General features: G+C 36.2%; 1 protein-coding gene across 1 annotated transcript; it reads right to left on the bottom strand.

Moving 5' to 3' along the window:
• Positions 1-1,070: 1,070 nt before the first annotated feature.
• Gm20914 (predicted gene, 20914) lies at positions 1,071-1,754 on the bottom strand. The gene has a single exon (XM_017318869.1). The coding sequence runs from the start codon at positions 1,752-1,754 to the stop codon at positions 1,071-1,073; it is 684 nt and encodes a 227-aa protein (XP_017174358.1).
• Positions 1,755-12,520: the final 10,766 nt, after the last annotated feature.

Raw genomic sequence — 12,520 nt, 5'->3', positions numbered from 1 at the left:
TAAATTACTCTTTGACCTGATCGGCTGGCTATTTGTTAAGAAACCAAAGAACCTAATGTGGATATGCCCAATTTTAACTATTTGCCCAAAATTTCTATTCTTCCTGGGTCTCCTGCTTCACATTTTGAGAACTTCATCTTAGAATTCATTTGTCCCTCAGTGTCCTCTAGTCTTTTGTGTGTCCTTTATTGTTTTTAAAGGTCACCATCAATTTAATCTTTCTTAACTTCTACCTGGTCTCTTTTCGGCATGTTAATATTAGATTTCTTAAAAAGATATCTTAATGGGAATAGAGAGATGACCATGTTGTCAAGAGCACTATTGTACTGCAAAAAAACTGGATTTGTTTTCTTGAATTCATATCCAATGGTTAACAATCAGCTTTAATGACAGCTCCATGGGATCTGACAACTCATGTCTCTGTGGTCACCTATACTCTCAAGCTCATGCCCTACTCCCACCCATATAAATAAAGATAATAAATCTTAAAATGAGAGACAAGTTTCATTTGGTTTCATTATTCAAATGAAACCTGATTTTGTCTGATTTCTGAGTCTCTTTGGATCAGTTTTCTGGGTTGCACTTTGTGTAACAAGGCCACATTGCTTTTATCTATCACTCTTTCCCCAACTTGTTGTTTCTCCCTCAGACTTCATACCAGAGATTTTATCTATGTCCTGTCTTTCTCCTCTTCTTCCTAAAAATCCATTTTTTGCTGCCATCCCTGCTCCTCTAAGTCATATCTCCAATTCTTTGCTCACTATGCAGACCACAGAATCTAAGTCCTGTCCATTTTAGCCTGTGTGATATTAGATGTATGCACTGTTCACAGCCTGCGTTGCAACTTTCATCTTCCTTTGATGTTCTTTCCACCGTAGTCCATCTCTTCCAACAAAGTGTTCACTAAAAGCATGTCATGTCACCCGTATTAATTTTTAGAACAAAACAAATTTTATTGACAAAGATACTGAGGTTGTCAAAGACCCATAGATATCCAACAGGGGAAAACAAACATTTTTTTTTCAATCCTATAAGTTTACATTTCTGTACTTTGTGATTTTTTTTTCAATTTAAGTGATATTTGACACCAGAGTATAGACATAGATATGGAGGTCACCAAGAAATTTGATAAAGTACACAGTAGGATTGGCTAGAGCTTTGTAAACAACCTTTCCGAACTTTTTGGATCCATCATCTCTGGTGTACTGCACCCAGGAACCTATTAAGAAGTCATTGTCATCACCTGATCTCGCCTCAGCCAGAGGGGTCTCTGGAATGATGTGGAGGTTACCTTCCTTGTAGTCATCTAGGAGCTGATAGACGTAGAGGACCGGATCCTTCTTGTAGGAAATGTAAAAATAGTCCTGTAAGAATGGCACCTGGGGTAGCACCATCCCACTCCAGTTGTCCTCAGAGCCATCTTTCCCCTCAAATTTGTGTTGTACCTCTCTGCCAACCAGGGCGCTGGCGAGGTGGACATCCCTCACCTGAGGAAAAACTACTTTGTGAGGCAAGACCTTAAGATTTAAAATCCTCTCATCGCTGTGGAGCTCCTGTCCGTAGACACTGTCAATTCCGTCATACTTCACCAAATAAAGAGATGGGTTTGTTGGCAGTTGACCTAGAATGATGGCCTTCCAATGGGTGACAGGCTCATTACCTTCCTTCCACCCGTGAGAAATTCTGCAGCCAACAATATTCCCCAGGGCCTGGGAAAAAGGCTTCCTCCTACTCTTCTTCTTGAGTGATGTCATGCTCAGACTCTTAAGAGGTGTTGTGTTCTACCTGGCTGTAGACCTGTTGTGCTAGATCACACTGTCTTGTGGCTTCCATTCCCTTCAAATATCATACTTGCTCATTGCCTGGGACTGAAGATCTTGCCCGTTTAAACCAGACACAATGCTGTTGCCTCTGTCATATATATGAATTCCTAATGGGCAATGGTTATGGGTTGGGAGTGAATGCTGGACCAAGACTCTTCTCTAAGAAAACTTCTGAGCAGGTGAAGAAGATTATGCTAAACAGTTTTGAGCTCCTAAAATTAATTTTATAAAAATAAGAAGTTAATAAGTCAGCCATGGTGGTACAAGCATTTAATCCCAGAACTCAGAAGGCAAGGACAGGCAGATTTCTAAATTAGAGACCAGCCTGGTCTACAAAGTGAGTTCCAGGGCAGTCAGTGCTATATAGAGGAACCCTGTCTCCACAACAACAACAACAACAACATCAAGTAAAAGAAAACAAACGAAAATCAAACGAAAAACAAACAAAACAGAAATACAAACAAAAAAATAACAAAACAAACAATCAAATGGAGAAGTTAATAGGAAGTGGTGGTGACCCATAACTTTAATCATAGTACTCAAGAGGCAGAGTGAGGCAGACCTTAGTGAGAGAAAGGCTAGTCTGGTCTACACAGTGAGTTTCCTGACAGCCAAATCTAAACATACAGAAACTCAAATAAAATTAACCAAGCAAGCAAACAAACAAACAAAGAAACAAAGAAACAAGGGAAACAGGGAAATAAAAATAGTGTAAGTAACAAGTAATTCTCTAGAGCTCAGAATAACATACTCAGATCAACATTTATTTCTTCAGCCCTGAGTAAATTTGCCTCTGATGAGGATCCTCTCCTTGAATTTCTATGTCAATTTAGGTGGTGCTATGACTATTACCCCCAATGATCAAGAAGAAGAGAAAAAAAAATGGGCCAGAGGGGTCACCATGATTCTCTTATACGTGTAAGCTCTGAGCTAAGTTCTTGCATTTACAAATATCTTCCCAGGGACACAGCACACCACTGTCCTTCTTTATTGTTTCTCCTGACCCAGCTTCAGAATTATTCGATGAAGCCATTGCATCACTGAACTCAAGAACAACTCAAAAAGTCGAGGCAATTTCAGCCTTTTAGAACTAATAACTTCTAACATGCACATGGACAAACAGGAGCTTTGGCATTTTAGTGGAATTGTGATCTAGATATGGTTAGCAAGGATAATAAATTCAGGAGATAAACTAACCTAGACTATTCATCTCCCTTGCTAATAAACATGGGGAAAGTAGAATGTACAGTAACTCACTGTAGGAGAGAAAATTTTTAGCTTTCTGTAGCTATGAGGGTTCCAATTACTTCATAAATGTACTTACCCATAGAAAAATATCCTAGTCGTCAAGATTCTATCTCCTGATACAGACCAGGCACCAAAAGCCTGTGGGAAAAAAATGACCTGGCTTTGACACACCACTGTGAAGATAGTGAACTCACCTTGAATGGATTCTAGCGCCTCCAAGTGGAATAGATGCGCAACCTCCAGCCAGTGCTCTGTGACATCACCCTAGTTCAGCTTACATCATAGAACCCCTCTCAGGCTGGTTCCTTCCCTAGTTACACTCAGAAACGTTCAGCATCTCGAATTTACCTTTTCATATGGCCTCCTAGAAATAATAAATGAAATCCCAACTGAAAGGCCTGATGATCTGAGTAATATTCTGCCAAAGAATTTCACCCTTGCATTGTTTTTATTGTTTGGTTGTTGGATTTTTATTTATTTGGTTGGTTTGTGTTTTGTTTTGTTTCATTTTTGCTTTTATTTTCGTTCTGAGAAAGTCTTCGGTTTCTGACTTGACAACATCCATGGTGGTTATTTTTCATGTTCCAACCTTTCCCTTGGTTATCTTTAAGCTGTGCTTCTTATCATAAATATTGCCAGACTCTTTGAGGCACCACACTGGATAGCACACCAATTTTCACTTTATGAAAACCCACAGTTAGAGGAGGACTATTTTTATGCAAACAAACCTGGAATTTGACAGGGTTAAATGACATGTATTGAAACCAATGGCAATCATGAATTATGGATTCTTTGGAAAGTAAGAGGACAACATAGATCATGGGCATGCTTACAAAGTTGTGATAAAATTAAAAAAAAAACCTGATATCTCCCAGTCATATTTTAAAGGTTTTTAAAATTTACCAGCACTTCTGATTATAAGTAATTTCATAGATTAAATGCAGTAAAACAGGATGAAATAGATGAGGTAATTTTACTTTTGAAATATGTGTAGACAGAATACTGGACACAGGTATGTATAAAATTTACTTACAAATTAGAGGACACTTTAATTGTTCATGCCACATAGATCTTCAGTTCTTCAAAAAAATCCTTTTCAGTACCTTCCACGGTCCCCACCACACCCTGTACATCATCTTCATAGGATATGACACTATCCATAGAGAGCTAGATCCTTCAACAACAATCATCAAAACAAAAAAAAATCATTCCTTAAGGTGTGGCCACAGGCCAATGTGATGGAGGATCTTTATCTGAGATTCTATCTTCCCAGGTTGATTTAAGTTCACAAAAAAAAAAAAATCTAAGAAGGACCACTACATATCCATATCATCAATATTGATTGCCTCACTGTATGAAACATACATGCTATGGAGTGATTTAAGATGTCAACTACTGGATGAATGCCTTAAAAATGAGAGACAGAAGGAGAGAGAGAGAGAGAGAGAGAGAGAGAGAGAGAGAGAGAGAGAGAGAGAGAGAGAGAGAGAGAGAGAAATATATTTCTCGTCTATGTGTATTATTGCAGGGCTTTGTTTTCAAAAAAATGGATGGAATGATTAAATACTATATATTAGGTTAGACAAGTAAAACTCAAAATGACTATTGTAAAAATATAAATTTAATAAGGGACATTAAAAAATAGGAGGTATTTTGGAAGAGTAAGCTCAGCAGCAGGGGGGAGATCTGATAGCAATGGAGGATAGTGGGGAGGATGAAGATGGTAAAAGGACACTGTAAACCTGTGCAAAGGGTCACAGAAAAGGCCTGCGACTTGTACACTTAAAAAAACACTGGTATAAAGTAACAGAGTCCAAATAATATTTTGATTAATTTAGGGATTTTAGCTTCAAGACACTAAAAAATGTATTTGTATTTTTCAACTCACTTGTGGTTCTTGCTATGTTGAACATGATATGGGTGACAGGATATGGTAAGGTGCTTCAATGTTTGTGTATCCTTTATCATCAAATGCACATGTCACTCAGTGAGCTGCAAGGCTATCACAGGGAAGGAGGTATCTAAAGATCTTAAGTGTACATGACGTAGGGAGAATAATGCCCCCACACAACTATAGATGTTGAAATAATCACATGTTTTTCCCCAAATTAATTTTCTGAAGATTAATCCCCAGGTGTGAATATATTTGGAAGAAATTGAATGGGTCAGGAGGGATATGACCTACGTATAAAAATAATTTAATAATGCTGTTATAGAAAAGGTTTAATTATGAAAGGGAGTTTGGTTCCCTCTTTTCTCTTTCTAGCCCATTGTATCCCTCTATGATGACATCATCTCACAAGAATTCACTCATTTGCTGATGGTGTGTTCATCATTGAATACACAGACTCCTGAAAAGAGTCATACAAAATATGCTTCATTATATACTAGACAATTAGTGTCATTTTGTTTGGCAATTCAACATGTATGATTATGCCTCAGAATCATGAGCAACTGGGCCATATGGGAAATATAATTAGTATATTTCTGCTGATGGGTTGAGTATCATCACATGTGCTGTTCATGAGAGAAAGCAGCATAGATGGTGAGTATAGATCAGAGAGGAACATCCAAGGAGGACACTATGTAAGGAACCCTAGGAAGAGCACCATTACTGCTTTTAGCTCGTAGACATATTTTTAGAATCCCCACTTTCTAGGGTGGAAAAGAAAACTGTATTACTCTAATTTACTAAGTATGGTCATTTGATACATCAGTGATCATCACCAAGGTGAACAGGTGTTGACAGAAGTTTGGGGACTCAGAAGAAGCCTGTTCTGGGAAAACCCATTGCCTTCAAAGTACGGAGACTTCTAACCAGCAACACTGGATAAACAGTCTACATTGGCAGCAGTAGCCCCATTGTGTCCAAATTAGTGGTTTTCAAACCATCGATTGAGACTCCTCTGAGTGTTCAAACAACCCTTTCACAAGTGTCACATATCATATATCTTATTTATAAGATATATACTTTACAATTCATGACTATAGCAAAATTATATTTTTGAAGTTGCAATGAAATAACATTATTGTTGTGGAGCTGTATATTAAAGATTCACAACATTTTGAAGATTGAGGACCACTAGTCTTGACTTCTCTAAAGCATGCCTGTCACTCTGGGCTGGAGGAATAATCCCCTTTATTCAATCAGGCAAACGCAGAAAAATCAAAACACTACCCAATAGTTATGAAAGTTAAACATCTATTGTACCACAGTCTATAAGCAGGGCATGCTGGCATGTTAGACAAATGAGATCAAAATGAAAATCAATGTGACCAAATGAGAAGCAGAGGAGAATTACCAGTACCCTAGTGGTGACATAAGTGGGTATTAGCCCAGACACTTAGAATACCCAAAATACAAGTTACAATCTTCCAAACATATGAAACTTAAGGAGATTGAAGACCAAAATGCTGACACTGTGCCCCTTCTTAGAATTGGGATCAAAACACCCATGGAAGGATTTACAGAGACAACCTTTGGAGATGAGTCAAAAGAATGGACCATTTAGAGACTGCCATTCCTAGGGATCCATCCCATAATCAGCCTCCAAACACTGACACCATTGCATACACTGGCAAGATTTTGCTGGAAGGACCCAGATTTAGCTGTCTCTTGTGAGGCTATGCCATGGCCTAGCAAACACAGAAGTGGATGCTCACAGTCAGCTATTGGATGAATCACAGGGACAGGAATGGAGGAGGTAGAGAAGGTACCCAAAGAGCTAAAGGGGTCTACAATCCCATAAGTGGAACAACAATATGAACTAAAGAAACCCCCCAGAGCTCATTTTTCTAGCAGCATATCAGAGCTCATGTTTCTAGCTGCAGTTGTATCAGAAGATGGAGTAGTTGGTCATCATTGGAAAGAGAGCCCCATCAATCTTGCAAACTTTATATGCCTTAGTTCAGGGGTATGCCAGGGACAAGATATGGTGGTGGTGGTGGGGGTGTGGTTGAGGTGGGTATGGGGGGACTTTTGGGATAGTATTGGAAATGTAAATGAAAAAATACCTAATTTAAAAAAAAATGAGGAAACTATTGTCAGAACCACCAGTAAGAATTTTAAATAACTGCCCTAAAGTCTGGATTTAAGATTCCTTGAGAATCTTCTAAAACAAAAGGAAATGCAGAATCTTGGTGCTGTAATTGGAGAAACAAGAGAAAAGCCAACAAGAATTCATCACATAAAAACAGACAGAAGAAGTAGAAATTAAAGACATATTTAGGCAAGATGAATAGTGAAGTAGAGATTAGAGCAAGCAGAAAGGACTGAGGAGATAGCTCACTGCTTAGGCCCACTGATTGCTTTTGCACAGGACCAGGGTTCACTTTCTAACATCCACATGGTTGTTCACAACCACCTGCAATTCTAGTTCTAGATGATCTGATGACCTCTTTGGACAACACACACACACAGAGACACACACACACACACACACACACACACACACATCACACACATATACTCACCCACAGAGAAAAAAAAATCTTTTAGAAAAAAATTATACAAACAAAAAGGAGTCAAGTATAGTTTTATTCCCCTTTAATACCAGCACTCAGAAGCAGGCTAAACTCTGTAAGTTGAATGACTGCTTAGCTAATAGGTGTGTTTTCAGAATTTTATTTTTCTCTTCTTTTTCTTTTTTCTTTTTTTTTTTTTTTGGTATTTTAGGACAATTTCAGTATTTGTTTAAAGATTCTAGATTTTTTTTTGATTTACTTTTTCTAATGTTTTAGGCTTTTTTCGGGCTTCTTAGTATTTTACAGTTTTCAGGTTTTTTTTTTTTTAGAGGGGGGGTGCGGGAGGGTAAAGCCCTTTGTGTTATTTAGAGTTTTAGGGTTTTAATGGTTTTAAATTTGGTAGGTTGTTTTGTCCTTATAAGTTTTTTGTTTGTTTGTTTGTTTGTTTGTTTTGGGTAGGGTTTAGGTTTATTTTTATTTTATTTATTTATTTATTTATTAATTTATTTATTTATTTATTTATTTATTTATTTAAGGTATTTCAGGGTTTTAGGGCTTTTTAGTGTTTATAAATAATTTTAGGATAATTGTAGTTTTTTGTGTGTTTTTGTTCTTCTTGTTGTTTTGTTTTGTTTTTGTTTCTTTTTATACTTTTAGTGTTTTATAGGGTTTTAGGATTTTGTAAGGGTTTTTTGTTTTCTTGTGTATGTGTTTGCTTTTTTTATAGGTTTAGGATTATTTTTTTATCTTAGGATTTTAGTTAATGTTTCAAGGTTTTGTAGGTATTTTGGGGGGGGTAGAATTGTTTTTATAGTCTCAGGATTTTAGTTAGGGTATCAGGGTATTGTAGGTTTTTTGTTGTTGTTGTTTGTTTGTTTGTTTGTTTTTTTGTTTTGCTTTTTTAAGCGGGTTTTCAAGGATTTTATTTTGAGTTTCAGAGTTTTGATGTGTTTTTAGAACTTTTTAAAGGAACTTTTTTTAGGGTTTTACAGTTCTTGTGGGTCTTTTTACTGTTGTTGAGTGAGTTGCCAGGTCACTGCATTGCAATGTAAGCCTGGTCCCAGCAACTTTTCTCATAACACTTGTACAGTACTGCTTTTCAACTTGGCTTTTTTACAAGGTTTAATGAGTGTCTTGGTCTGAATAAGACAACCTCACGTAGGCTTATATGCTTGACTGCTTGATTCCCTGGTTAATGGAAGTGTTTGGGAAGGATTAGGAGGTGTGGCGTTGTTGGAGGAGGTGTGATCACTCCTAGTAAGGAGTGATCTTTAAGGTTTCAAAGTCCATACCAGGCCCTATGTCTCTGTCTCTGTCTCTGTTTCTCTCTGTCTCTCTCTCTCTGTCTCTCTCTCTCTCTGTCTCTCTCTCTCTGTCTCTCTCTCTCTCTCTGTCTCTCTCTCTCTCTCTCTCTGTCTGTCTCTCTATCTCTCTCTCTGTCTCTCTCTGTCTCTCCCCCTCACTCTCTCTCCTGCCTGCTTTCAGATCAGGATGCGAAGCTCTCAGCTACCTCTCTGCCACCATGCCTGTCTACTTCCTACCATGATGATAATGGACTAACCCTTTCAAACTGTGAGCAAGCCCCCAAATAAATGTTTTCTTTTATAAGAAAAAAAAAATTAGGGTATTTCTTTATTTTTTGGTTTTGTTTTGTTTTGTTTTTTAATTTAATTAAGGAATTTTTAAAAATTGTTTTAAGCATTTTTTTTAATAAGGTTTGTACAATGATTTTCTTTTCCAGTGTTTTTGGCGATTTTTTAAGGCAGAAGAATTTGTAGTTGTTGGGGTGGTGATTTTGTATCTTTTCATTTTCTTTTTTTTAATTGCTTTTTTATTGTCTCATTAGGGATCTAGACTTGTAGAGTCTTTGGATTTTTTTTTTAGGGTTTTATAATTTTTTTTGGGTCTTTTTAGAGTTCTTGTGTTTTCTTATTTATAGAATTATAGGGTTTTAAAAATGTTAATTAAGAATTTAAAAAATTGCTTTTTTGGGTCATTTAGTGTTTGTTAAATAATTTTAGGGTTTTTTAGGGTTTTAGGTTTTGCTTTATTGTTTTAGGGTTTTTTTTACGGTTTTTAAATGCTTTTAGGGTTGTTCTCAGTGTATTTGGCGAGATTTTTTTTTAAGGCTTAGTGTGGCTATTGTTCTTTCCTTGTTTGTTTGTTGTAGTAATTATTTTATGGTTTTTTGGGTCTTTGTAGAGATCTAGAATTTTTTTGTTGATTTTTTTGTTTGTTTGTTTTTCTTTAGGGTTTTAGGTTCTTTTAGTTTTATTTTTTCAAAAATTTTATGTTTTTTTGTTTGTTTGTTTGTTTGTTTGTTTTAGGGTTTTTATTGTTTCTTTAAAGCTTCAAGTTTATTTTCTTTTCTCTTCTTTTTTCTTTTTTATTTTTTAGAGTTTTTAGGGTCTTTAAGGTTCTGTCTCTAAGAACATAGAAACTGAACCTATTGCTTTTAGATTATTTATAAAATGTATTCCATTCTGAAAACAAGAAACACTATAAAGTCATGTTTGTTCATTTGCGTGTATGTCCCCAGGAGGTATAGATTATGTGTGCCTAATGCAGAGCTCTAAATATGTCCTGATCATACAGATTTAATTGTCACATCATGAAAGTTCAAGAACTATACTATAAAGCTATATCTATGTATCCTAGTTTATTCATCTTTCAAACAAATATAGTAGAAATGTCACAGAGGGCAGAATTTATTGATCATGATTTCGAAAAAGGACCTCAAAAGTCATTAAATCAAGTATCTTATACTAGCCAAACTCTACCCATCTATCCAGTTCACTCCTGTAAGAATAATTGCACCTGGGTTTTGGTTAATTCTTATTAAATTCTCCAGTTAAAAAAGGTCTTTATTAGCCCCCTTCCAGCTTAGTGAAAAACTCCATTCACTCTCCTTCTGAAAGCAAAAGCATTTTTCTTTCACAGACTATGTTAATTTTACAACATTTGCCCCTGGATGGTTTCTATTTCCACAGTTGTGTTTGCCATGACTCAATATTTCATCTCTATTCAGACAACTCCTCTCATATACCACAAGATAACACAAAGGCTCATTTGTGAGTCATGCCAAGAAATCGGAATGAACTTGGGGGATACAGAAGAGGGAAAGACACAAGAGCAACAGAAGTATCATTAAGCTGGATACTACTCTAGAATACTGCATGCTATTCATGTATCCTGGGGATCCAGAAATTCATCTAGACTGAACCCTATTTATCCATTGGTAGGATGTAGTCTGAAGCTTAGCCTATTAACTGTCAGCTCCCAAAGCTTTGAACTGATCCAATGATTGTTATCTTCCTCACAATACCCAGTAGTATCCAAGCTACATTCCCTGTCACAGGCAAAAGCCCGGAAAAAGAAAAGAAAGCACTGTACTGTGTGCTAGGTTAGTGCTCATAGTGTCAATCTGCACTGAATCTATTACCACAACTGCAAAGGTATATGGCACAGGCAATCCAAGGATCACCATGCTTCCCATTTTATCTCTCCAGTCTATATATCCTCTCCCAACTCTACACACTATGCTCCTATTCCTAGGGATCATTTAGAGGTCTCATAAATACCACCATGTATAACCCCAGACGATGAGAGATGTTTGAAGCACATCAATAGATTTTAAGTCTGACAATTGTTGATGTCATCAAAACAATTTTCTGAGGTGTGCTGTGCTTTTGTCAAACGATGGGGCTAGAATGGCCCTGCCAAGATCTAAAGCAGAAATAATAGTTTTTTGTTTGTTTGTTTGTTTTTCTATTATTATATTGGAACATTTCATCATCAATTGCACTTCCTCAGTCTAAAATAACACGTGATACTAATAAGACGTGATACTTACAGTTATTTGCTGCCATCTCTAAAGTCTGGGCAAGGCAACTCCTGTGATTCTCCAAGCCTTGCTTCTTACCAGTTCTGGGCTATATGCTGTCAGGATAATGTTCTAAAGAGGGAACTCTATGGATATCCAGATTTCAATAGTTTTCCCTTCAAAAGTATAGTAAAAAAATTCCAATTGTACATTTATTTTAGTATTTCTGGTCAACAATTTCCTACTGAAGTGACAGCAATATTTACTATTTTTATATCTTTATACTAACATTAGATTTCTGTTTGATTTGTAGGGGACAGGTTTATTTGAGACAGTCCTACATTACTCATGCTGACCTCAAACTTGCTATATAGCTATGGACAGTCAAAGGCCTTGATCCTCTTGCATTCAACTGCCAAGTGCTGGGATTACAGATTACAGTAACATAGCTATTAAAAGATTTTCTATGACTGATAAAAGAGGTGAGGATTTGACTTTACGATTTCGGTATTTTTCTAATTGTAGTCATAGTTTACATTGAATAGAGTCATTATGTGAAAGGTAACAGAGATTCTGGTCTTTCAGATTTCTACTCATTAGTAGATCAGTTAATACATTTAAATATCTGCTAAAAATGTCATGGCCTACAGGAGAACAATAGTTTAAGATCTTGCCTAGCGAGGTTTCTGATTTTTAAGAGATTCAAAAAAATAGGAGTAGATTTATGAGTTTAACATGAATGAGCATGTCTTATCTAATTTGCCAATGTTATACATAATAATACAAAACATGCATTTTAAGTTTTTAGAATTATTTTCCTAAAAACATATATATTTATGAACAAATGAGCTAGAATTACTCATAACAATTATTTAATATTATAAAAAGCCTAAATTTTTGTTGAAATAAAATGAAACTGATTCTCTTGAATTTATTGTAGTCTGTTATTTTGATAAGTTTTTCTGAGGTTTTTAGAGATCTAAAGACAAAATATTCAGTGTATGTTTTTATGATAATTTTCAAGTAAGTTAGTATACTGAGACTAGGATGGTAAGCCCAATGCCCACACTACAAAGAGGTTCTAGCTTTTGGTATGTAAATGACTACAGTGTTTTTTGCCATGCTATGAAAGGTTTAAAAATTGCCTTCATTTGGAGTATTT

Source organism: Mus musculus, chromosome Y (assembly GCF_000001635.26).
Source record: "Mus musculus strain C57BL/6J chromosome Y, GRCm38.p6 C57BL/6J".
NCBI lineage: Eukaryota > Metazoa > Chordata > Mammalia > Rodentia > Muridae > Mus > Mus musculus.
Note: the sequence above shows the minus strand (reverse complement) of the source record. Positions and strands in the feature narration are given on the sequence as shown.